Source organism: Tursiops truncatus, chromosome 2 (assembly GCF_011762595.2).
Source record: "Tursiops truncatus isolate mTurTru1 chromosome 2, mTurTru1.mat.Y, whole genome shotgun sequence".
Classification (NCBI taxonomy): Eukaryota; Metazoa; Chordata; class Mammalia; order Artiodactyla; family Delphinidae; genus Tursiops; species Tursiops truncatus.
The window spans coordinates 86,489,799-86,515,641 of NC_047035.1; the positions used below are offsets into that span (position 1 = coordinate 86,489,799).

Here is a 25,843-nt window from a genome sequence, read left to right on the forward strand (position 1 = left end):
TTGTTGGTGACGCAGTAACTTAATGAAAAGAAACTTGGCAGAGAATATCAGCATTTAGGAGCAATGCCATCTTAACCCTCTGCCCATGCTACCTGGAGTTATTTAACACTACTGTCCTTTAAAAAATTGTTTTTTTTCACTAGGCACAACACCATTACTGGGAGATGGCTGACCAGGTTCCAAGCTGTGTGGGACCCTAAACAAGAAGACTGTATCATAGTCGGCAGCATGGCCCAGCCACGGCGAGTGGAAATCTTCCATGAGAGAGGAAAGTGGGTGCACTCTTTTCTTGGTGGAGAATGCCTTGCCTCTGTGTGTTCCATCAACGCTATGCACCCAACTCGGTATATTTTGGCTGGTGGTAACTCCAGTGGGAGGATACATGTTTTTATGAATTAAGAAAGTTGCGGAGTTTTTGGTTTGACAACACTGATTTGTTCAAATTAATCAGTGTCTAAGGAGCCCAGTAATTCACGTGGCTTAGTCTGTTTACTTGGTAATATGTTCTATTTTTAGCAAATATAAAATTGCTTTGTTAATAAGAACTGTGAGCAGAAGGTACTTTTAGTAAGAGAAGCCTTGGAGGTTGTTTCTATAGGATGGCAAGGGAATTAAAGGGGAGACTGTGATGGCTTCAGCACTTTTAATCAGGCAGAATGTTGAGAAATTCTAACATAAATTATAAAGCTTTGAGTGATCAGTATTTTGGTTGTTTTTGTGGTTTTGATTCTATAGTGATATATAGATTTGTGGGGTTTTTTTATAGTTTGCAGTAAATATTTATTTCTAGACTCATACACTGGAAGGGGTCCTGAAAGGTCATCTAACTCAGTGACTTTGAAACTTTTGAGTTTTTAAACTGAGCACCTTTTTTCCCCCTTGCCTCTAAATTAAATCTTACATGAAATCCCAAGAAATTGCTGAGAAGCTTTGGTTCACTTGGGCAGGGCCTGTGTCTGTGTGTGTTGACCCTTTCCCTCCCACTCCTCTACATGGCTCCTGAGACACAGCTAAGGAAACCCAGGGCTTGTAGGCACAGGGTTTGGATCTACCTGATCGTTGTAATCCAGTATGAGATTACCTTCAGACCAGTGTTTCCCAGACTGTGGTTTGTAGCTGTTCACATGAAATCAGTTAAGTGGCCATGAACAGTGTCTACAAAAATGAAAAGGAGAGAAATAGTAAAGAATAGCAAACTTAGAGTAAGTATTCTTTTGTGAAACTTAGTTCCATATGCATACATATTTGTAGGTATACATGCATACGTATATTCTGATGTAAAATGTATTTCTTTATTACTGTGGTACTGTGGGTCATGGTTAAAGAAGTAAAAGCGCCTGACTTAGAAAGTCATAGACAGCCTTATCTGTCCCTGTCTTTAAACTCTCCAGAGGAGATTCAATAACCTGGGGAAGTGTTATGAAATACCATTTTTGGAATTTCTTCATAAAATTTTTTTTTCAGAAGCTATGGCAATTTGAATGTGTCTGTTATTGGATATTACTAAATCAGTGACTAATATTACTGTGTGACCTTACCTATCCAACTTTTTCCATTGTTCTTCATTGCCAAACTACTACTGAAAGCCTGTTGTAAATAGCTTCAGCAATATGTTTGATTTCTAAGAGGAAATATTAACTTTTCATAATTGTATATCACAGAAATAAAGTGACATGTTTCATTTCCTTGAAGAACATTTTTTTCTTAAATAATTTCCTTCTCTGTAATTAAAGTCTAAATAAGTTTTGAGGCTTAGTTTATTAATACATTGTGGGAGTTTAGAAGGAATAGGATTTCTCTATTTTCTTGGTGATATGAATACAGGAATTGATAAGCAAGGTGGAAATATTAATTTATGAAATGCAAAAAGTAAGGTCATGTGAGGTTGAGGTATATTTAAACTTTCCTGGAAATAGTAAATGAAACCTTTAGGCTCCCTTTCCCTTTTCCATGCCACTTAATTTTACAGGTTCTAGAGTAGCTAGTTCTGTGGGAGTTGTTCTTTTAAGATGTTGAAAACTACTCTCAATCAAATTAGTACTATCACTTAAGCTTTGAATACTTGGTGGTATACTTGGTGCTAATTGCCTGGCTTCTGCACCAAATGTTAGCAAATTCTTGATGTTTCTCACTTTTCTGGTTTCTTTTGCCATTGTAGCTTCATCAGCTGTGCTATTTATATCCCATTCTACTTAACAGAGTTCTGTCTTCTTGAGGCGGTGCAGGAAGGAGAGAAGGACGGTGAGTGGGGGACTTGTTTCTTGGTGATAAGCTCTATAAAGGAGCAATTGTTTAAATCTAGAAAGCACATAAAGGACAGTTGCCTCCCTTAGGACATCCTTACACTGTATTCTGTTGTGAAAGGCACTTCTCCCAGAGACTCGCTTAAAGCTGTGTGGCTTCTGTAATTATGTGTGTATTATGATTGCTCTCTCCCTTCCGGATAAACCTTTTTTGTTAGCTGGCCTTTATAACATCTCATAAGCATGTAAGCTCTGAATTCTCCTGTAGTTATTTTCTTTGAGATGCCTGACCTTTTTTAATGTGACGTTAAGGAGGAAGGAGATGATCTCATTTGGGGTGGATGGAGACTTGGTCAGACTAAGAGAGACCACAAATGATTAGGAACTGATAGAATCTGAATTGCTTAAGACCCATTTTAGTATTCTGTCCTTTGAGTTAACCTTTCCATAGAGAAGACTTTGTAAAGATAGTTCTCCAGGAAAGCAGAGAGCTTTAGGGCTATGGATACAAAGGTTTAAATACTTTCAGCCAGTGTACAGTACATGAGAAGAGGAGGGCATAAACATGTGCCTTCTGTATCAAACTTGAGAGGAAGAAGTATATGCACTCTGTCTTCAGATTCCAAAAACTTAAGGCATCTCGTTTGTTAGGCTGTCCCTTCTGATTTAGTACTTTTGTTTTTCCTTGTTAGTACAGAGTTGATGGCCAGTAATGAGTTTTAGTTTTAAGACAGCATAGACCCATAATTCTGGTTCATGTGGCTGTAAATGTTTGACTTTTCAAATGAAAAGGTGGAATTTTGTGAGGAAGATAATATTTAGCACAGTTACACAGAGCGAGGAGTAAAACATCTTAAGGTATGTTTTCCTAAAATGGAAGCTGTGCAAGAGGAAATGTTTTAAAAGTATCTTTTGTGTGTTTTACTCCACTCCATCAGCATGTTGTAGGGGTGTGTAGAGGAAGCCTGTTCATGAGCTAAAACCAGAAGTGTGTTCAGGTGCAGAGGGGCTTGGTTGTGGTTGAGGCACCCTAAGCAGGGGCCTTGAAAGGACGTGTGCATAGGTGAGTCGTCATTAGTTATCCAAAGAAGGGCTGTAGGGACTTCCCTGGTGGCACAGTGGTTAAGAATCCGCCTGCCAATGCTGGAGACCCGGGTTCAAGCCCTGGTCAGGGAAGCTCCCACATGCCGCGAAGCAACTAAAGCCAGGGCACCACCACTACTGAGCCTGCGTTCTAGAGCCCATGAGCCACAACTACTGAGCCCACGTGCCCTGACTACTGAAGCCCGCGCACCTAGAGCCCGTGCTCCACAACAAGAGAAGCCACTGCAATGAGAAGCCTGCGCACTGCAACGAAGAGTAGCCCCCGCTCGCCGCAACTAGAGAAAGCCCGTGCGCAGCAACGAAGACCCCAATGCAGCCAAAAATAAATAAATAAATAAGTAAATTTATTTTTTTTAAAAAAAGGGCTGTAGCTGTAAGTCTGTAGGATCATGGGAAACCACTTGCATCCAGTGGTTCTCATGCTTTTTTACTCTTCAGATCACTTTAAGCGACTTTAAGAGACTCCTGTCATTAAAAAAAAACACCAACTTCCCTGGGGACAGGGCACTGGATATCATTTTATTTTTTTATTAATTAATTTATTTTTGGCTGCACTGGGTCTTCGTTGCTGCATATGGGCTTTCTCTAGTTGCAGTGAGCAGGGGCTACTCTTTGTTGTGGTGCGCGGGCTTCTCATTGCAGTGGGTTCTCTTGTTGTGGAGCACTGGCTCTAGGCACACGGGCTCTAGAGCTCAGGCTCAGTAGTTGTGGTGCACGGGCTTAGCTGCTCCGCGGCATGTGGGATCTTCCCGGACCAGGGCTTGAACCTGTGTCCCCTGCATTGGCAGGTGGATTCTTAACCACTGTGCCACCAGGGAGGTCCCTGGATATCATTTTAAAGGTAATAGGAACCTCTTAAAATTTGGAAGTAAGTGAATAACCTGATCAGTGCTTTAGGAAAATGATCTAGTGGCAGAATGGAGGGTTGGAAGGCAGGTAGAACTGAAAATAGGAAGATTAGATAATAAGCTAGTAGGGTGGACCCTAGTCTCACTTTTTATCCTCATGGAATTTAGAAGACCATTACCAGTCCATAGCTAGAGTGATGGTTACAGAATCAAATGAGATAGTGTTAAAGGAATGTATGTTGTTAAGTTGTAAATATGAGGTTTGTAATTGTAGTGGTGATATCATTCTGTTCCCTTCATAGGAAGTGTTTGCTGTTCTCTCTCTTACTCCAGGCTTACAAACACTGGTGCAGAAGCTGGACCATCTAGATTCTCCTTTGGGCTCTGAGACTGTGTGTAACCTTGGGAAAATCATTTCTTGGTTTTCCTCATCAGAAAAATGTGGTCCAATTCATCTCCAAAATTATTCCACACTTACAGCTTCTAAGTTCTTAATAGTATTTATTTTGGGGGGAAGAACAAAGATAATAGATGGCTATAAACAAAATGATTATTTTAAATAATTCCAGTCGCAGACAGCAGTCAGCTGTGTAAATCCCACTGGTATCCTTTTATCTATGTGTTGTTAATTTTAAGGAGGAGAAAGTGAGATAGGCTGTAAGTTAAAAAAAAAAAAAAAGAGTCCACTCTTCTATGATATTTAAATATTTATTTACGTTTAAAAATAATTTTCATGGCACCAATGATTTTATGCTAACTACATACTGCATATGTAGAAAAAAGTACATTGCTTTGAAGGAAAATGTAACTTATAATTTTTGGCACACAAGAGGTTAACAACTATATATATTTTTAATGAAACTAAGAAATTCACATTTGCAGGTAGTTTACCTTCTACTGCTTAAAGATGCAGTACACTATTCTTTAGTAAGAGTTTTATTTCCTCTGATAGATGAAGCTGTGGAAACCACTGCTTTTTCTACAATGAGATCAAAACTAATTTTGAGAGAAAATAGGAGACATAGTGGAACATAGTAAAATCAGGTTAAAAACTTGAACAATTTCTAATGATGGGGAGATCCCAAAAAAGACTAGTCACCAACAAAGGAAGTTTGTTATTCAAGCACTATTTGAAAAGCAAATTGAAGGAAACTTTTCTATCTGTATTTTGTGGGATAAGCCCTGGAAAAAAATAACCCAAAAGTTTCTGTTCAGAGAGCAAAATCCAGCTGTAGGAAGTGGCATGGACTATTGTACTGTTAGAACTCTAGACACAAGTACGTACCAGGATATGGAATACTGCATCTTTCTTTAATGTGAATATGAAAGGTCAGAGTCGAGGCTATCACTCACTGCATAGAAACACCATATTCTACAGACTGAGGTAGGAACACTACACTAAAAGGTAATCTGCTATGTTGCATAAGACAGTAGATATCCAGGTTAAAACCAGCCCCCTATTTCCTGACAGCCTTTTCTTCTGAGTCTACTTTTTACTCCAATCCTGTGCTAATAAAGCCTTTCCTGTGTAGATGACAAGTGGCAGTGGCTAGTTGGTTCTAAGCGATCCCTAATCTTTACTAGGCTCTCCCTCATATTTTGTCTTGTCACTTTGAAAATAGATGTTTGTAATTCTGCCCAAATTTCTGCTGGTATGGAAATGATCAGACAGGCCCTCTTCCATGCTTAGATTCTGGCTGCGTTTTAGCATTCCAGTGGTTGATCTTGCTCATCTTGGCATCAGACATCTCTTTGCTGGTTGGTTGTTCGAGCACCCTTTAAACAAGCAACCCCAGTGCCTCTACTGGGAAATGATCCGGATCTTTAACACATGTCAGGAATTGGAGCAGAGCTGACCCTCTTTCTGCTTACACACTGGTAAGGAGCAGTGTTATTGTCTAGCTCGGGGTTGGCAGATTATGGCCTGTGGGCTAAATTCAGCTCACTGCCTGTTTTTATAAATAAAAATGTTATTGGAACACAGCTTTGCTCCTTTGTTTATGTATTACCTATGGCTGTTTTGTGATAAGATGGCGGAGTTGAGTAGTTGCCAGAGTATGGCCCACAAAACCAAAATAAAAAAATATTTACTATCTGGCACTTTACAGAAGAAGTTTGCCGACCCCTGGTCTAGATAAAAGGGCAATTAAAATTTTGAAACACAGCACCACCCCGAACCTTAAAAAAGGAAAAACTCCGTTTATCCATGGCTATTAGATTCTATATATGGACGTGGTTCTGCTGTCTCAGAGAACAAACTAGGGGAAAGCAGATCTACATGTGACTCATTCTGTTCTGCATTTGAGGCTCCCCAGCATCATAGGGTGTCAGCAGCTGCTCCACTGTTATGTGGGTCCCAGGAATATGTCCACTGACTGTCCTTACGTAAGTCCTCAGGCCCAGATGACTTAGAAATCTCTCCCTGAGATGAAAACAAGATCTTGTGTGTGAGTGGTTGTAAGAGTTGCAGAGCTCGGGCCTCGGACCCCACACTCACCCTCCACATGCTGCTCTTCTGCATGGAGCCTCGGCAAGGATGGTAAGTGCTTTCCTACAACTTTCATTTTCCCAGTGCAGAGGATGACGCTAGGGGGCAGTATTTCTACATCTAAGTCTTGGTCTCTGCCACATTCACCTTCTTTTGTAGGCATCTCTTAGAACTCCTATTTAAAGAGATTCTTTTCCTGGTCCCTTCCCAGGCTGTTTGTTGATCTTGGAATTCTATTTTCTGAAGCTTTTTATTCTCAGGATCAGTTTCTTCCTTGTGTTGTTTAAGTTCGTCAGGCTCTATTTTTCTTAATCCATAAAGTAAAAACAAAATATGAATTGATAAGAAAATACATTTTGTTGTTAAAATATAAATTGAAATAGTCTTTTTTGGGGGGGATGGTGTTGTACAAAATAAGTACTGCTCTGTGACCTCAACGGTCTCTCAGGTACCTTAGCTCTGGTTTCTGTTAACTACACTTAGTCCTGCATTTCTGACAGTTCTATCCCTGGCACCACCGAATTCACCTAATGCTTCTGGAGCACTATAAAAGTCTTGAGGGTCTTCAGAAAAAACCCCCACAGAAGTCTAAGTTCATCATACAAAACTCATGGTGATGCCCACTAGGATCTAGTCTAAGGGGACAGACTTACCCCACCCCTGCTGCTGCTGCTGCTGTAGTGGTGGTCCCTTCAGATGCCCACTCTGCTCAGATTTGAAAGAAATAAAAGGAAAAGAAAATCCAACTCAGACCGTCATAAGAAGCAACTTTCCATTTAATCATTCTACACGGATGTTTACTTTTTTTTAAAAGCTCTGTCTGGGAAGAAAACCTAGACAGTCCCCATTGTCCAGACCCCTGGCTTGCCCCGCTGAGGCTGCAGTGATGAGTCTACTGGAACTGAGTAGGAAAGCTCCTGCAGAATACAGAAGACAACAGCTCTCTAGTCTCCAACTAGTGTCCCATCTACTAGGTGACACTACTGCGAGAATCAGTAATAATAAAATAAATTATTTTTGATATTTTCAAAATAATACACATCTATGAAAAATCAAAATTCAAAACCAAAAATTTTATCCTGCAAATTGGGAGGATGAGAAACAGAGTCGCCGAGCCTTTCTTGAAAGAACCTCTGAAGGAAATGAGTTTTCCCAGTTAGTTTAGACAAGGCATGAGCCTATCCCTTTCTTCTTCTGGGAAACGACCCTCCTAGGCTGTGGACTTTGAGTCATGAGAGGAGGACTTGGTACATGTGCCGATGGTTCCACGATGGGTCCCATTGCTGGGAATGGGTAGCCGGGCTCCTTGGTCCACCTGGCTAGTTATTGGGAGGATTCATGCCTTCTCAGGTGTCAGTGAGCAGGCTCACCACTGAGCGGATTTTGCAGGCAAACCATCGCCTGAGGGGACAAAAGTATTGATAGTGGAATTGTTCAAACTCGGGGGTCTGGCGGATATCGCGGAAAAAGGCAATGTCAAGGTCGGACTCGGTAAGGATGATCAGGAGGAGGAGCAAAACAAAGAGGAGTCCCATGGTCACAAGGAGCAAACGGAGGACACTTAAAACAAACTTATTCACCTGTTCCTCCTCTGGCCTGCCGTGCCCCTGACACAGAGCCCTCAGCTCTCCCCCAAGGGCCTCCATCTCTGCAGCAGTTGGGGTGCTGGTCTCACACTCCTTCTCCTCCTCAATGCTGCAGGTGGCCCCATTGATCTGCCGGGAAAGCAGCATCAGCTCCAGGCTGTGCTCGGCCACAGGGGTGGGCAGCACACTGTCTGCAGGGCTGTAGGCCTCATCCGCGATCACGGCAACTCGCTCATTGCTGTCTGCCCGGCTGCTTCTCACGTGAGGCAGGAAAGTGTCCCCGTGGGAGGAGGTACGTACCGGGGTGGAGTGGGCACTGTCCCGTAGGGACTCGAGGCCTGGAAAGGCAAAAGGAAAATGAGCAGGCCTTCTGTGTGCCGGCACCCACTTCGCTGTCAGGCGGAGGCAGCACCCATCCTGCTTTATCTGGTCACTAAAATCTTAGGAGAAGCCCCTTTGCACGCCCCACGTGACCAGCAGCAATGGCCACTGCACTCTGTTTTGATGTATCAAGAATAGGACAAGAGAAGCAGCAGGAACCAGAGTGGCATTGGTTGCAAGTTTCTTTCTTTTTGCTTATAGTTTTGGCCATATTGGTTAAAGATTCTGCCCTTCTTGCCTTTGGTGTCTTGGGCCTGGCTTTAGCCCAATTTGAAAGAGAATCGCAGACTATCCCTGACCCAACCAGAGCTGGGGTCATGGTTCAGGGAGCCGAGGGCCTTGAGAGGCAGGAATGTGGAGGAGACTGTGTTTTGCCCAGCTGGGCCTCATCAAATACAGATTCTGGAGCCGAGTGTCCTAACAAGCCGGCACACAGCTCCTTGAGCTCATGAGCTCATCTTTCGGATTTCTGCAGCTGCTATCAGGCTCCTCAGCCACCCAGTTCTAGCTGTCCTGACTTTGTGGGAGGTAAAAACCTGATCTGCTCTTCCTAAGTGCTCTCCCTCTCTTTTCACCTTAGACTGAGCCGGGTCCAGAACAGGCTGACAGCTCCCCTTGCTTTAGCTACTCCAGAGTACAGAGTGGTCTCTGAGACGATCTTGTTGCATCAGTGGGAAATTCGCTTACATTAGTTAGGAGGAAGGGTCTTCTGCCCCTAAAACTACTCATTATCTCTTTACTTTCTTAGATGGAACATTTCTTTCTTTCCAGGGCTCAAAGCTCTAGTAGGGAAGAACAGGAGCTGGTTACCCCCCTCAACCAAACAGCAGCCACCCAGGCCAGCGGATGTCAGAGCTCAGAGTCACCAAGTGTGGCCCATGTCATAGTGCTCCCAAGGAAATGGCTTCTTGTTTTCAAGTTCAGTGTCTGTATTTTCTACTCCTGGCCATATTGGTGGTTTCAGAGTGGCTCTCCCTGCTTTTGTGGTCCACATCAAGAGAAGCTCGTCCCCTTCTGTTGCTCTGAAATCGACCCTGACTGCCCCAGACAGCTGGACACCCAGCTAGTAAAGGTAAGACCTAGCCAGGGCCAATTACGGAGTTTTCTGGTTCTGGGCTGGCTTCAGAAGCCCCAAGGTCTCTTTTAAAAGGTGCCAGTAACATTTCAGAAATAGTGTATCTCGTCTTCCTTGGTAGGTAGCCAGTTGCAGCCAGGCCGCCTGCCTGCCCAGCCTGCTGTAGCCCGTCTCGGCATACACACAGTAAAAGATTCTCCATAGGAATGAACCCTGGGTTACGAACGAGTGGCTGGCATGGGCAGGGGAGATGGCAGCCCCCTGCTATCCGCCTCTGCTGCCCACCACCTCACCATTAGTATATTAGCAGCAGCTCTTGGCTCCTGCTTTCAGAAGCTGCACAGTCCTGGCTGTATTTCCTTTGTCCCTATGCTATAAGATACTTAAATTTGTATAATGTTTAAAACTTTTTAAAGCACTTCCATTTTATCTTTAAACAACTTCATGAAGTGGTGAGGGCAAGAGGTTACAGTCACGTGGTTGGTTGTTACTGGCAAAGACAAGGGTAGAATCCAAGCCTCTTTCTATTCCATGGTGCTAATGATCATGCAGTTGGATTCCGGGGAGTGGAACAACAGGCCAGGATGAATTAAGTCAACAGCCTGCACCTGCCTTAGACTTAGGTCCCAATTGCCCAAGAAACTGTTGTGAAATAAGGTGAAATTAAGAGCCTGTCCCTTGTTCCAGAGCCTTTGATGTTCCTCTGTTTTCTGTTTTCCCCAGTGTTCCTCCCTTCTTCCCCCATTTGCACGTGTGTAGCATGAGAAACACATACCTGGGAGTGTGAAATGGGTTTCTGATAAAACAAACCTTTCCAGGCTCTGATCTTACATGTTGCTGGCTCAGCTCCTTTCCCAAGTACTCTTCTGGCTCCCTGTTCTCTGGAACCTCAGCCCCGTTGCACAGGGCACCTCACACCCTTTCAAGGGCTGTCCCCTCACAAGGACAGCTCTGACTGCCAGATCTTCCAATGTATGACCAGCATAGCTGCCGGAAGCCACTTAGTGCAATCATAGCCTGGCCTACAATTCAGCCCTAAGCCTGCTGGGGAAGGTGAGGGGCAAAGGCTATGACATCAGAAAGAGCTAATCAGAGGGACACCAGAAGCCACATTATAGTGAGTTGTTGGTGCTCTCAGTAAACAAGATAATGGCTACATATGTATTTCTAAGTAGACAGCCTGACAAACAAAATTACTCAGTAAATGTTAGTCTTCTGTTCCCCCAACAGACCTCACCTATAAAGTTAAGGTTATTCCTGTGCTAGGTTAGTCCTGTACAGAATTTCAGGTTTCACTAGAAACCACCACTCGCCTCAAACCTGTTATTCTGGGATGGATGGGGTGGGTGTCGTGGGTGGGATCTGGGTGAGTGGCACAGCAAAACAGAGGGTGTCTTTTTACCTTGGAGGTGCTCCAGCTGATCGCCTTGCCCAGAGGTGGCTCCCAGTGGGCCAGGGGGCACAGTGGTCAGGAGCCTACCCTGGAGCCGGGGCCCCATCCTCAGGATGCGCACACTCAGGGGCCGAAGGCAGTGATTAGTCAACCGGAGCTGAACTCGGACTCTGGTGTGAATCTTAATCAGACTCTTCCCCATGGTGGCCCAGGAAGGCAGGTACTTCTTCAGTGGAAATCAGCTGATCTCTTCATGGGAACCAGCCAGGCGGGGAAGGTACAGAGGGAAAGGATGGGAAACCAACTGATCTCACGCCATAGCAGCCCTTTCGCAGTGCCTCCCATGCTGGAGAGAAAAGGTTGGCTCTGAGAGTCTCAGAGCAGACTGAGCTGCAGGGAAAGAGCAGCTCTGAGAGGCCAGCGTTATCAGGGGACTGGATTCAGTCAGAAGGACTTAGAGCTATAAAAGGTAATGGTTTCCCAGCCAGTAGCTGTTTCCCTGAGGCTCGTATAAGGGCCTCAGACCTCTCAGAGGGTGAGGAACAGAGAGGGCAGGGAATAATCCCAGAGAGTAGGGGAAATCGGGACTGTCCCAGAAAATCCAGGATGTGAAGCTACAAAGAAAATGGCTTTGGGTTGGGTGGCTCTGAAGTGTAAGGCGGTGGCTCTGGGGCTGGAAATGGGCTGCGTCCCCTCCTCCACTGGGATCTACGCTATTTGTCTGGCTGCCCCATGGGGCACAATGGGTGAAAGAACTGACATACCTGAATGTCCTCTCTGGGTCAGGCCTGTGCTAATAACATGTGTTATCTTGGCATCCCCTAGAGCAGAGGGCAGGGCCAACCAATGCAGTCTTCTTTTTAAGGGTCTCAGTTCATTGAGATTACATGGTTTCATTCAAACTGTAACGTTACGTTAATGTCTTTGCAATTTTCCCCACTGTTTTTGGAGATAGCAAACAAAGCTTTCCCCTGGAAAAGGCAAATGGTTTCTGTGATATTAATTATGTGCCATATGGACTATAGGAAAGACAATCCCTGATGGAGCGTGAACGAATTTCAAATGTCCATAACTTCCTGGGCATTTTGATGGTTTGTGTCCTTCCTCTGAGGTCCCCATTGAGTCCCTCTCACACTTCCCTGCCTGGTTGGGGTGAACAGTGAGGGTCAGCCGTGTTAGGTGCTTTAAAGGCAAAACCCCCTCTTGAGAGATGATGCAGCTGAACTCTCACCTCCTGAAATAATCCATTCTTTATTTCCCCAGGCTTGATGATCCCTGCACTGATAGAGCCGCTCAACTGCTAAAATCTTGTATTTTTTTTCACATCCAAACCAGATGTCCATCTGCCTCTCCTCACCCTGAATTACATTCTGCCTGTGAGTTTCATTCCTGCCAGGGCAGTTCTGAGCTTCTACCCACGCTCTTCTGAGTCTAATGGGCCTCGAGGGCCATGACCGGGGATGAAGACTGTGCTTGTCTATAGGCACCACTGGGCATGGGGTGTAAGGAGCACGTTGGCTTGGGGAGTAGCACGTGGAGGCCTGCTGTGTTATAATCTGCCAGGTGTGAAGTTCTGAGCCTAAGCTTTTGAGGCCGTGCCCTGGCCCTGGGGTGGGGGGGTGTCTGCTCTAATAGCTTTCTGCACCCTCCCCTGGCATTTTGTAAGCATGGGTGACAGTTTTGGATGTTGAGGAGCCTACTGCTGCTACAATGGGAGAAGACAGGTTCTGGGAGGAGGCTGAAGGCACAGCCAGAGCTGGTGGGGAACTGAGGCAGCCTCACAGCTCGTCTTGGGGGAGCTTGAGGATGGTTCTCCCCACCTCTGAGTTGTTTTGCTAACCCTGCTTGGCAGCTACTCCAAATGAGTTATATCCCCACATGGATGGCCTCAGTCTTCCCTCTTCTGGGAATGCTGGTTTTACTGGACATTCTTCCATATGCTGGGGAGCAGTAATGCCTGAGGCTGTTCTCCCATGCGATACCTGCATTAGGGCCAGCTTCCCCCAGGGGGTGGCCTTTTCTCTGGGAGGACAGCTGTCCCGACTTTCTGCAAGAGCCTTGGGATGAACCTGGTGGCTTCAGCCTCAGGACAGACGGGAACAAGGGCCACAGAGAGGGGAGAAAGTTATGTTTCCTCAAAAGAGGAGAAGACAGTCCACTTTCCTGAGATGCACACCCCAAAATAAGAGAGCTGGGCTCACTTCTCCCGCTCAGCCTAAGATAGGAGGGAAAACCAGGGGGCTGTGTCTGATGATGGCCAGCCCTCAATAATTCCATACCTTGCATAGCCATTATACTTGGGAGTTTCCAAGGCACCTTCCCCCACCCCCCACCCCTTTCTACAGTGGGGGCAACAGGCTCAGAGAGGTTAAGCAACCTGCCCAGAAAATGTGTGGCAGAGCTCCTATTTTGACCTCATCCTTGACTTCCTGACCAGGGCTCTTTGCATTGTGCTTGCTGCCTACCCAGTAAATGCTTTCATTTCTTTAAAGTACTTGCATGTACATCAGCTTCCTTGAAACCCATGGGGTTTTACAAATGGAGCAACTAAGGTACTCACATAAATAAGGCCTTTGATCGTGGTTCTCTCCCAAAGGTTTAGTCTAATACTCTCAGATCTACAAACCCCTCCTGGACCACAGCTCATCAGAGCTGGATGGGATTACCCTTCACCTGACACCCAGCTGGTGTTCCCATTGACTGGATGAAACATTCTCCCTACCATTGGAGAAACTTGCTGCTGTCTCTAGTGCAAATTCACTTCTTTTCAAGGTCCCTGTGAGGAACCGGTCCAGGTGACAACTTGGAGGAACCCCAGGTCATCTCCAGAGCTCATGCTCACCTTCCATGATGGAGATGTGAACAGCTCTTCTCCGGGTCCTAGGGACGCTGCTCAGCCTTGGGCCATGGGTTATGGAGGGACAGCTGCGGCTGGGGACCATCCCTGCTCTGAGGTTAAAGAAAAAAAGAATTCTGTTAGTGCACTGACAAATGTGGTCAGGACTCAGAGTTGAGGACTGGTTACTAGAATTGCCTGAGAATTGCCTGGCTGTGTTAAGGTTTGTTTTGTTTTTAAAAATCTTTAATACCTGCTTTCTGCCTTTAGTCCCTGAATCCCAGTCAGAGACACTACTTCAAACTTGTCAACCTCCTTATATCCCAGACCTACCCGAACCTTTCTTTAGTGTGGCAGTGGTGCCACTGGTCCCTGGGCAGGATTGTCAGAGAGTAGAGCCCCAGGATATGCGGTGCTCCTAAAAATGTGCCTAAGACTGATATGCGGCCTCCCCTGACTTCCCACAGAGGGCAGGGGGGTCCGTGTGAAGGCAGGTAGTAATGCTCCCATTCCCAGAGGTCAGTCTGGTTGGCAAACCCCAGACCTTTTGGCCAATCATATTCTCCCTCAGTCTTACCAGGTTTTAGGAGATGGCCTCCTGGAAATTTATGATTTACAGTTACACATAAAGCATGGATCCTGAAACTATTTCAGACCTAGTGTGACTGGCTTCCTGTAATGCACTGTTTCCAGAGCCAATGAAATCTTGCTGCTTGGGCATGTCCTCCAAGGTCTATGACCAATTTCAGGACTTGGGATGATGGTAGAGAATTACCCAGGAAGGTGGCTCCTGGGTCTGATGTACTGTCTGCATTAGCCCATCTTCCCTCATTCTCCAGGGTCATCCTGTTCCCATGCCTTTGACTGAGATGGGTCTCTTCACCCTGCTGCCCTGTTTGGAAGCCATCATGGCCAGAATCTTCACAGTACTCAAACTGCTGGCTCTTTTAAGAGTCCGAGATCTGAGCTGGACCTGGTTTGGGGATAAGCCCCTGGTGCCTACCTGTGTATTTCTGGTGGCTCCCGTTTGATCTTGGCACTGGACTCCATCACTTCCTTTGCAACTCGGCCACTATAAGTAGTATAAATAAAACAAGCAGCAAGAAATGAGACAGTGTTCCAGGACTGAGCTCCTCTGTAAGATCTCAGATACTTGAGCTGAATTGGGAAGTGGCCTCTTTGGCCTACCCCTTCTCAATGTTTAGGCCACTGAGTAGGGCTTGCTTGCTGGGGTAAAGAGCTCTAAGGCGTCCTGACAGCTCTCTGTCTCTGCGGTCTTTGGGATCTTCCATCCTCATTTAGGAATGATTCCTCATTGTCCAGCGTGTTCCAGAAATATTGCAAAAAAATGAAATCTTTAGATAGAAATGAAAGGAATCACTGTTACAGTTCTTATTTTGCTGCTTTTGTAAGGGCAGGAGAAGACACACATTTTAACCCCTACAGGCAAACAGCTGCAGGGAAGGAAAGAAATAGTCAAAGGGTTAGGAGACAGGAGAATCGGATGGAAACCTCACACTTCTCTGGAGGTTCCCAGTGTCTTTGTTCTCAGGATAAGGACCACTGGGCCACCCTTCTCCAGAGAAGGGTCTGAAAATAGGTCCATAACGGTTACTTACTGTCACTATTTACCTGTATCGGAACCGGCTCCCTTTAAAGAATAAATTGCTGCTGGACACTGTGCGGACTTGGCTTGACTTCTCCAGCCTGCAGCAAGGCAAAGTCCAGTGTGAGAGATGGTCTGCAATGCCTTACAGCCTAAGGCTGTGTCCCCAGCTCCTTCCAAAGGCTACTTGAAAGAACCCCTCAGGAAAAGGCCCTTCACAGCCCTGCTTGTCTCTGACTCCTTTAGCACCTGAGGGCCGTGTTCACGGTCTCAGTGCTAGGGACAGGCATGCTGCAATCCACTTCCACGTTAGGAGAGTGAGGGCTCCCCAAGAGTGCCTCATGGGTTCACCATGGGGACTGAGAGAATAAATGTTAGGGAAAGAGAATGCCACCTGCTGAATCTCAGCCAGGCCACTGGTTAGCAGTGTGACCCTGGGCAAATTTTTCCTCTCTTAGCCTCAGTCTTATCTATAAAATGGTGGAGCTGGGACTGCTTGACCTCAGGAGTCCCTTCCAGTCCTAGTATTTGAGAATTCATGTCCATGTCTGGGTAACTGTGGGTGGAGAAGAGAGTAGTGCCCTTCCTATTCCATCTCCTTCTTGGAGCGAACCTAAAGTATATTGTCACATTAGAGACTCTGAGAAGTCGTGAAATGAAGAAACTAGCTGAACTTTAATAAAAGTTCCACCATTTGTTTGAACTTGGAACCATTTGCCCTCCCCCAGAAAGCCCATTAACACCACTTTCAAGGCTGTGAACAGCTGAGGTGGAGACTCTGGAAGCCACCCTTGAGTGACTGCTCTGATCCCTGTACTCCTCTCACTTAGAAAGGGAAGCATGGGCAGAGCTGCCCAGATTGAATCTCCTAAGACCTGACCCCATCCACAACACGTCCTGGGTGCCTGTAGTGCTAACCCAGCTGGGAACCGAACTGGTCTGAAGCCTTTGTCCTGAGCGGGCAGTGAATATTTAGGGAGTTGTCCCTATAATCCATGAACAGCAGGCGCTGGGGACACCATCCCCACCTGTCTCAGGGCTCCATGAGGCTCTGAGCCTACTTACTCTCCTGTCTGAGCACATTCCTTTTCTTTTTTTTTTTTTTTTTTTGGTTTAAAATATTTAATACGTGTTAGACACGTAAAGTTATTTTTTTCTGAGCACCTTCTTGAGCCTGACCGGCTCCCTTCAAAGCACTAGGCCAAAAGCGGGGCAGGGATCTGCCCATGACAGACACTCTGAGTGACGCCGAAGTGGCTCCTGCTAGCGACTTGGCATAAATGAGGGTCTGACCCAGGCTAGAGGCTTTTAACACCTAATTAGTAGTCATGGAGAACAGTGAAAAGCGGCCTTGGTTTCCAGTGTGGATGTGGGCAATCTGTTAAGGAAAGACTCAGAAACTGAGTTTGGTCACAGGCTCAGAAGCACAATCCTGTTCCCATGGCTCAGACGGAAAAACAAAGGAGGGCCTCCAGAAATGGTGCTGAAATGTTTTCTCGGCTTTCCTTGGACAGCCAGGGACTGAATAGGAGGGAAAGGTGACCACATGGAAGTCTTCCGAGTGTCTTCTCCATGAGAAGAAAGAAGCCCACTCAGGTGAGAATTCAGGCTGCCCATTCAACTCACCCCTGATTCTGGTATCAAATGCACAGAACTGATTATACAACTCAGAAAGCCTGCCCAAGAAACAGCCTGTGGGGGCCAGCATCCCACAGCAGTCAGCAGGTAGCAGAGTCTGTTGAGTGGGGAGGAAGATGGTGCCCTCCCAGCCCAGAGCAATTCTGCTCTGGATCCTTCAGGTTACTGGAGGGAGAACTATGGCCTGTCAGAGGAGTATACCACACATTCTGTCTTATGTTGTTCTGATTAAGATGCAGCTTATTAAAGCCTAAGTCATGGCATTCTATTTTAAAAACAAGACCAAGGGTTTTAGCAAAATACAGTTCATCTGGCCTCACCCCAGTTTCTCGATGGGCTATTTCTTTGCTCCCTAATGCTTTTATAACAACTTTTTTAATCAAAGAAAACTGGGCACAAAAGCCTCAATATACTTTACAAAATCATTTGGTAAGCTAAGCTCTCTCCTTTGCCCCAAAGCTGCTATCTCAGTAACAGTCAAGTCCTTGCTTCCTCCAGCTACCCCACCCCCGGCTCCTGAGCACTTGGCCTGTCACTGTCAACACCTCTGTCAGTGACACACCAGGAAGGGCTGGTATCAATCCCAGCTCAGCACCAGGCCACCCACTGGGGAGCGGGCCCCAGAGTCTCTCCAAGGCTTAGGGAGCTGCTCTGGGCTGCGCCTGTTCCTTCATGGAGCTCTTGTATTCTGGGCTCTGAATGGCTCCAAGGGGCCAGCTTTATTCAAGTCAGGCACCTGTGGGCTTTCTCTGGCCCAAGCCTTACCCTGAAAAGACCCAGAACTGCTTTGCCACTGGGGGCTGTCCAACGACATCGCAAGGTAGACACCTTGGGCAACTCCGCTGACACACATTGCCAGACATCAGCTCTGACCCTCCAGGTGGTACAGACAGCCACCCGGAAAGGGGTCTGAGTTTTATAAGGAAGCCCAGCCTTGTCATCTCATGTCTCCTTTGTCAGAGTTTCTCAAACTTTCCTGACCATTGTTCCTCTGAAAGTAGCTTCTATGGCTTTGGCCCTGATAAAGCCAGTTCCCATCCCAGGTGTCCACTCACTTGTAGAAGGCTTGGTTCTCTATCCCACATTTCCAGAGATGCTTGCAGGCTTCTGGAGTTGGAGCAAAATATGTGAGAATAATTTTCTTTTCCTACAAAAAATCCCACATAGAAACAGCTTAGTGTGGATGGCAAAGCAAAGGGTGAAGAGGCCCAGGACACTGAGCCCTGAGCTGTCTGAAGGCTCCCCAGTGCTCTCAGGGAGAGGCTTCAGATGGGGAAGGGGCTGCTGGCCGGAAGAGAAGCCTGCAGCACCCACAGGACAGAGCTGAGTTCAGTGCAGAAGGGCACACCTGGCAGGTCCAATCAGAGTAAGTCTCTGCTGGCACTGCTTGAACCAAGTGAGCCCTCCCCAGAGAAAGTGGCACTCTCCTCTGGAATTTTCTTTCTTTCTTTCTTCTTACTTTTTTTTTTGGTATTATCTTCCTGGAATTTTCATATGGAAGCAAAAGAATCTTACTCTCTACTTCCTGGAGGTATGGAACCTCTGAGGGTCACCAGCATCCCTGAGGAAGTCCCTGTGCTCCAGGACCTACAGCCACCTGTCGTCATCTCATGTCTCCTCACCTCCAGCCTTGAACTTGTTCCCGGCTTGGCATGCAGGGGGCTTAGCTCTGCCTGGATGGACCACTTTGGTTCAGCCCTGGCCATCAGGAGCCACCCCAGTGCCCCAGCCCTCCCTGAAGAGAAGGAAGCCAGCACTCACCTCTTTCTGACTTACGTACAAATAAAAAGTCTTTCCTTCAAATTTCAGCTTGGTCACCTCATTCCTAGAAGCACAAAGAGAACGCCTGTCATCTCACTGTGGGCTGCTTGCTCACAGCTAAGTCTTGTAGATGCACAGCCCACCCCGACTGGAAGGGGCTCCAGGCACAGACACAGTTTTAGCCAAAATTAGAACTGAAACAAGACAGCAGCGCAGGGGCCTTAGAGAACAGTTGTTGAAACAGTTCAATCCACAGTTTTCTGGTCAATCACACTATAATAATAGGGTGATAGGAGGATTTCGGGCTCATCAACAGTGGCTGTAAAAGGGAAACGTTTGCATGGGAAGTGAGTCTAGGTAGAGTGGTCCTGGGCCATTTCGGGATTTGGTTCATAACACAGGTGCATTATCTTGATGGGACTGTCAAATGTAAGATGCCACAGGTAGCTGATGAGGCCAAAGTTCAAGATAACAGCAATAATGAAAAACAATGCGACCAGGTTCTGAGGGAGTTGAGTCTTTCAGGTGACTGTGCCACTGGATGGAAAATGCAGTTTAATGCAGACAAATGTCAAACGATCTCAGGGAGGGGGGGCAGGGCAACATACCAAAGAGAGAGAACAGATTACATGGAACAGTCATGCAGCGTACTGACCAGGAAAGGGGCTTAGGGGTTTTTGTAGAAAAATCCTTGAAGCCACCAGCCCAGTGAATGGCTGCAGTAAAAGAGGCAAACAGGATACTGGGGTACATCCACCCGCAGGACAGACACAAATCAGAAGAAGTGACATGGTTACTGTACATGGCACGACTTAGACCTCACCTCCACATACTGCTCTCAGCCTTGGTTACATTTACAAAATGGAAAAATGACTGGGGTCTTAGGTGGATGTCCCTGAGAGCCAGAGAACTAGGCCTCAGCATTGGTCACTCCTCACTTCCCTTCCATTGGCCTGACACAGCTACCCTCTGGAGCCTGAAGGCCCTCCTACCTCACTGGGGGCAGAGTCTTTATTTTTCTACCCAACTGGGACCCCCCAAGGAGGTCTGACCATGCATATCTGCCTCCACTTGGCTTCTTCCTCTTTGCGATTTCTAGGGAGATTTCCTCAATATCCTAGAAAGTAGCAGAAAGGTAGTGAAAACAATGTACCCAATTTACTACTGGACAAAACTCAGGGGACAGAGGAAGGTCACCTGTTCCCTGGAAATCATAGCTGGGTCAGGATGAGAGCTCACAACTTCTGACCACCAGTTCTGAGCTAGTACAAGCCACATGGGATTCCTTCCCTGTTAGATTCCCTCCCAATCAATCAATCTCTCATACACATACAGAATACAATAAATATCAATTGACTGATATATAAACAAGCACACAGATCATCCTAGGCTTCAATAAGCAAGATAGGAAAGTAGGAAATTTTCTATTGGAAGTGTGATTAAATTTACATCTATTACTTTAAAGTTGAGGCATATGAAGAGACGTCCTGAAGAAATGGGCTGTGAGAGAAGCTATAGAAGGAAAAGGGTCTGGGACACCCCAGTGAGCAGCAGGGCTTCTGGAGGGTAAGGATACTTTAGGGACTACAGGCCCCGGTGTGTCCTACCTGTTTCTAGCTAAAATGCCCCCTACCAGCCACCTCATAAAGACAGCTACCCTGGTTGGAGTGTGGCCAGGATCCGGGCCTTCTAAGGAACATCAGATGACCCAGAGGTCTCCAAAGAGCAAGTGCTCCTCCCTGGGAGAGCGGTGGCCTGACCCTGTTCACTGTCTTTTTCTGAAAAGTATCTTGTTCAACAGAAGACCCCAAACCCTCACCATCTTCACCCAAGAAGTGCAGTGAGTGGGCCAGCTTGAGAAGGGGTAGCAAATGGGCGTGTTGGGGAGCACACCTGTTAGCCCAGTGCAGCAGGCCGCCCTGGGAAGGGTTTTCTGGGGAATGGGGCCTGGCCGGGCATGTCTGGGGAGCAGTTTCACAAGCACTGTGGTTGATCATGTCGCCAAGCTTCACAAGAGCCACAAGGGTTGGAAAGGGGGTGTCTGTCCACAAGATAACAGGGGAGCTGAAGAGGATGTCGCAGGAGAGCTGGCCTGCAGCATCCCCAGCAGAAAGCTCACCAGGGAGCAGCTCTGTCATCAGGTTCCCCGCTAGCTCTTCTTGAGAAGGTGGAGGAAACAAGACAGGAGCAGGCTTCCCTGGCTGAGCTCTGCTGGGCCAAGGAAAGACACCTGTTCAAGCCCCTGAGAGGAGCTGGCCAGCTTAGACTTGGCAGTCTAAGGCCCAGGAAGGTTCAGAGATCACAGGGGCTTAGTAAAATATACAACATGAGGCTGCAAGATGTTTGCGTGGGCCAGAAAACGGGTCTCTAGGAGAGCCAAACGTCCATCAACAAACCAGAGTCTGCTGCATCAGCTCACAGAGCCACGCAGCAGAACAGACCCCAACAGGTGGGCGGACAGGAAGCAGTTCCGAGCAGCTGTGGCTGCAGCAGTGGCTCTTGCCTGCTAGAACTGGGAGCGGGAGAAGCAGGGGAGGGAAGAAAGAGTGGGGATGTGACTCTTGGAGGCTGAGGACACCTAAGCCCTGAAGAGGGACGGGAGACAGAGCAGCATCTGTGCTCCTGCAGGCAGGGCCACCGTGGGGTTTGGTCCGAGGAGGGTGTTTTGCCAGAGCAACAGGGTAACTTATATCTGCCCCAGGGGTCATTGCAAGCCCTCCTTCGTTAGGAGAGTGGGTAAGGAGTAAATATCCCTGCAGATGCTATGGTCCTCAGCAGGGGACAGTCCCAAGGACTCATGGGAACTTTGCTTCCCTAACATTGGCTCCAGCTCTAGACGTCTCATCCTACCCAGAAACCAACTTTCCATACCCTTTCTCTCTCTGGAGAGGCTGTTGGCTCTCAGGAACACCCCTGTGGAAGCATAGGATCCCTAGAAGAGACCACTACCTTCATCAGTTACCATTATGGATGCAAGGCTTTGGAGAGGGCTCAGAACCAGAACTCGCCCAATCACAGACATAGGACATGGGAACCACAGCCCTCCCCAGTTGGTGAGGTATAAAAAGCCTGTTTTGGAAATAAAGATACTCACCATTTAATGAAGTGGACCCTCTTGTTTCCTTGCAGAACAACAAACCCAAAAGGAGTGAAGGCCAGAAATGCAGCATTTCCTGACACATCCTGTAACACATAAAGATTTCTCATCAGGGTGATGCAGGCATAGAGGTAAAAGGGTGAGAAACACAGTTGTTCACTGGGGATACAGGGTTAATACTTGGCCATTGGTCACAGAGGGAAGAGCCTGGCATTTGGAAGTAATAGCCAAGTTACTTACCTTTTCTGAGCCTCGGTGGCCTTAACTGTAAGTTGTAGATTATAATACCAATCTTAGAAAGCTGTGGTGAATATCCAAAGAGAACCGCAAACCCTCACACATTGCTGGTGGGATTGTAAAATGGTGCAGTCACTTTGGAAAGCAGTTTGGAAGTTCTTCAGATTGTTAAACGTAGAGTTACCATGACCCAGCACTTCCACTCCTAGGTATGTACCCAAGAGAATTGAAAATTATGTTCACACAGAAACTTGTGCATGAATGTTCATAGCAGGATTATTCATACCAGCTGCAAAGTGGAAATAATCCAAATGTCCATCAGCTGATAAGTGAATAAACAAAATGTGGTACATCCACACAATGGAATATTATTCAGCAGTAAAAAGGAATGAAGTACTGATACCTGTAACAACACAAATGAACCTTGAAAACATTATGCTAAGTGAAAGAAGCCAGTTACAAAAGATCACATGTTGTATGCTTGCATTTATATGAAATATCCAGAACAGGAAAATCCAGAGAGACAAAAAGTATACTACTGGTTGCCAGGGGCTGTGGGGAAGAGGAGATAGGGAGTGACAGCTAATAGGCACAGGGTTTATTTTTGAAGGTGATGAAGATGTTCTAAAATTAGATAGTGGTGATTGTTTCACAAGTTTCACAATTCTGTTAATGGACTAAAAACCATCGAATTGCACACTTTGAAAAGGATGGATTTTTTTGATGTGTGAATTATATTTCGAGAAAGCTGTTCTGTGTGAGTGAGAGAGAGAATAGCAGTTATCATTATCATGATGGCCTGACACACTGGGCTCCCTCAGGAAAGTTTAGCTGAAGAAAATATAAGAAGCAACTGGCCAAGTGGAACAGATATCGCCAGCCCTGTGGTGCCTGAACCAACAAAGAGGCCTCCTGGCCACCTGTCACTATCAGTTGGTAAACACAAGGCTTAAGGTTCTACTGGGCAAAGAGGGGAGAAGGTGCAGAAGCTGTAGGTCCTGGTTCCATCACGTGGGAAATGAGCTCCAGGAGGCTCAGGTCTTTTCTAGCCGGGGATGGGGCACAGAAAGCTGGGTGACGATTACATTCTCTCACCTGATAGCGGCCACAGGTGAGACTCTGCTCTGTCAGGGTGTGTGTTCAGGTGGCCAGAAAATTATGCCAGGCTGCTGATCAAATGGGCATACAGGCCAGTTGTCTGGGCCACAGCTCAGATAGTGCCATGGGGTCGGGGCCAGGCCCCTGGTGTGATGGGTGCAAGTGTGGGCCGTGGCTGTCAGGCTCTCCTAGTCTCTCCTGCCTTCAGGCTTTGCCTCCCTGGCACAGATCTTCAGCCTAATCAGTCCTAAGAACAGTGGGGCCTCTGCAGGGCCTCATGAGCCTTGCCTCAAGGAAAAGTGCAGTTTTGCCTTAAAGCTATCTCTTAGAGTCAGGATTACAGGTGTTAGCATCTGGGCCCAGGGAATAAACTAAATATATATTTTGCAGACACTTGAATTAATGCATAGTTGTTACTGTCCTTTCCTCAGGGTTTGTCGTGACCCCAACACTTGGCTGCAAGCACAGTGTCATTCAACCCATGGGCACAGCAAAATGCTGTTTAAAAATAACCTGAATGGAGATACTTTGAAGCCACGGGGCTGGGCTTCCCCCTGCCTGTCATCAGGGCTTGGTGGTGGGTGCTAACAGCTGAGCGCCAGCACTGCGCACAAACACTGTCCCTCACAGGGGGCACTGGCACTAACTGGGCAGGCTGGCCTGGGGGGGGGGTGCGGCGGTGGGTGAGGGAGGGCTCTGCACACAGGGTTGGAGGGTGGGCACCGGGAGGCCTTCAGCTCACTGTGCAGGCAGGACCTGAGCAAGGCCTACAACTGCGGGTTTGGACAGAGACTCGAGGGTGGAGGCCTTACCTTATTTGTACTCAGAGAACAGGCCTGCAGCAGACATTTATCAGGAGAATGTGTGAGGCAGTGAGGTGGGGGCCAGAGGGACCAGTGTGTCTGCCGGCAGTGGGGGGGAAGCCCACACGTGAGCAGAACGAGGGGAGGGCACAGTGGGGCAGGAGGGGAAGGTGTCTTCTGCTGCTCGCTGAAGGACAGGCCCAGAAGGAAGAACAGGCGGAAGGTTGGAAAGGAAGGGCAGGGCCTGCAGAGGCTTGTGGATGGATTGTGGATGGTAGAGGAGGGACGGGAAGCAGCGAAGTGGGCAGGGAAGGCCTCCCTCCAGGTCTCGCACTCCAGGCCCCTGTGGGCAACGGTAGAAGAGCACCTGCGCCAGAACCACGGGCTCTGGGTCAGTCGGCCCAGGTCCTGGCTCTGCACTCACCGCCCGTTTGGCCTCAGCCAGGTCCCTTCGTTGCCCTGTGTTTCAGGCCCCTCGCTGTCAAGTCAGGGTTGATGATATCATCTGCCTCTTAGGCTGTGTTCAGTAAGCACCCAATACATGCTAATGGTTGTGTTGTTGTTAATAATATTATAGCTGCTACTGATTAGCTGAGTTTATTGAACTCAATACAGAATCTCTTTTAAAAAAGCCTAACATTTTACTATTTTTCCTGATGCTGATGGATTTAAATTTTGCTATTTAGGAAAAGAGGGTGTGGGAAGTTGAGGTAGAAAGGGAGAAGTTACTCATTGTTAGGGACCATGGAGAAGGGGGATGTGGATGATACATTGGGGGTCCGGGGGAAAAGTGAAGTGGGCAGGAGGGGAAGGACATCTGTGAGAGTCATCGCAGTGACAGGCCTGTCTCTGGCCAGAGCAAAGGGAAGGGCAGGTCCTCCCATGAACTGGGTGGTGCTGGCCATCTGCACCACCCGGACACCACAGGGCCGGCCTCCAAGTGAAGGCAGGTATTGGAGTTAGAGGGGAACAGTCTCTCCTGACCAGACTGGCTGATTTGGAACAGGGAACAAACTGGGAGTAAATCCCTATTAGAGGCCAATAAGTATTACTTATTATCCCAATAAGTAATAATAGCACCTTGTGCAATCCCAATCCATCCTCCCATTTGAAGAGAGCAATTATCCAAACTGCTTCCAATGCAACAGTTGCAAATGAAGCTGCAAGGCCCTGGCACGTGGGCATCCACAGTGCGGGCAGCTTGGATGTTTGCTACTCGTCTCTGGCACGTGAGGCATGGGATTGGAATTACAACAAGAAACCTCACATCTGGACCAGCATCAGGGAGTTCCCTGCTGGTCCAGTGGTTGGGATGCCACACTTGCTTTCACTGCTGAGGGCTCAGGTTCAATCCCTGGCTGGGAACTAGGATCCCCCAAGCTGCACAGCACACCCGAAAAAAAAAAAAAGGAGCGTGGACCAGCGTGAAAACACAAACAGGCAGCCACAAGTTTCCCAGTTTCTTTCATCTAACAGGCCATTCTCCTTGTGAGCCTGCCCTTTGGATTTGTATGTGGAAGGACAAGTTATGTGACAGAAAGAGAAGGAAATGAGGATGAGGAGAGAAGTGACACAGGTGGCAGTAAGCTGCTCCTCAGCTCTTCCATCTTATCAAGCTGGATTCTATCTTTCCTCCCTGTCCCCCGCCC

General features: G+C 47.2%; 2 protein-coding genes across 9 annotated transcripts in view; one reads left to right on the forward strand and one right to left on the reverse strand.

Moving 5' to 3' along the window:
- Positions 1–14,211, forward strand: part of WDR76 (WD repeat domain 76) — a 76,817-nt gene extending 62,606 nt beyond the window's left edge. For 4 of the 7 annotated variants that reach the window (XM_073800877.1, XM_073800876.1, XM_073800878.1 and 1 more), the window contains 3 exons: positions 144–272; positions 2,159–2,241; positions 4,529–4,758. In XM_073800877.1, the coding sequence (XP_073656978.1) occupies positions 144–272; positions 2,159–2,241; positions 4,529–4,758 (442 nt within the window). Of the gene's footprint in view, positions 1–143; positions 1,695–2,158; positions 2,242–4,528; positions 4,759–8,384; positions 9,723–12,381 lie in introns of those variants that run through there. The other 3 variants (XR_012330084.1, XM_033851607.2, XM_019935430.2) reach the window with 3 other exon arrangements.
- Positions 7,314–25,843, reverse strand: part of FRMD5 (FERM domain containing 5) — a 338,961-nt gene continuing 320,431 nt past the window's right edge. The window contains exons 8-15 of one of the 2 annotated variants that reach the window (XM_073800881.1): positions 22,054–22,142; positions 18,960–19,023; positions 18,254–18,345; positions 15,587–15,661; positions 14,958–15,026; positions 13,961–14,067; positions 8,264–8,607; positions 7,314–7,388 (exon numbers count right to left, since the gene is read on the reverse strand). In XM_073800881.1, the coding sequence (XP_073656982.1) occupies positions 7,314–7,388; positions 8,264–8,607; positions 13,961–14,067; positions 14,958–15,026; positions 15,587–15,661; positions 18,254–18,345; positions 18,960–19,023; positions 22,054–22,142 (915 nt within the window). Of the gene's footprint in view, positions 7,389–8,029; positions 8,608–13,960; positions 14,068–14,957; positions 15,027–15,586; positions 15,662–18,253; positions 18,346–18,959; positions 19,024–22,053; positions 22,143–25,843 lie in introns of those variants that run through there. The other variant, XM_073800880.1, reaches the window with a different exon arrangement.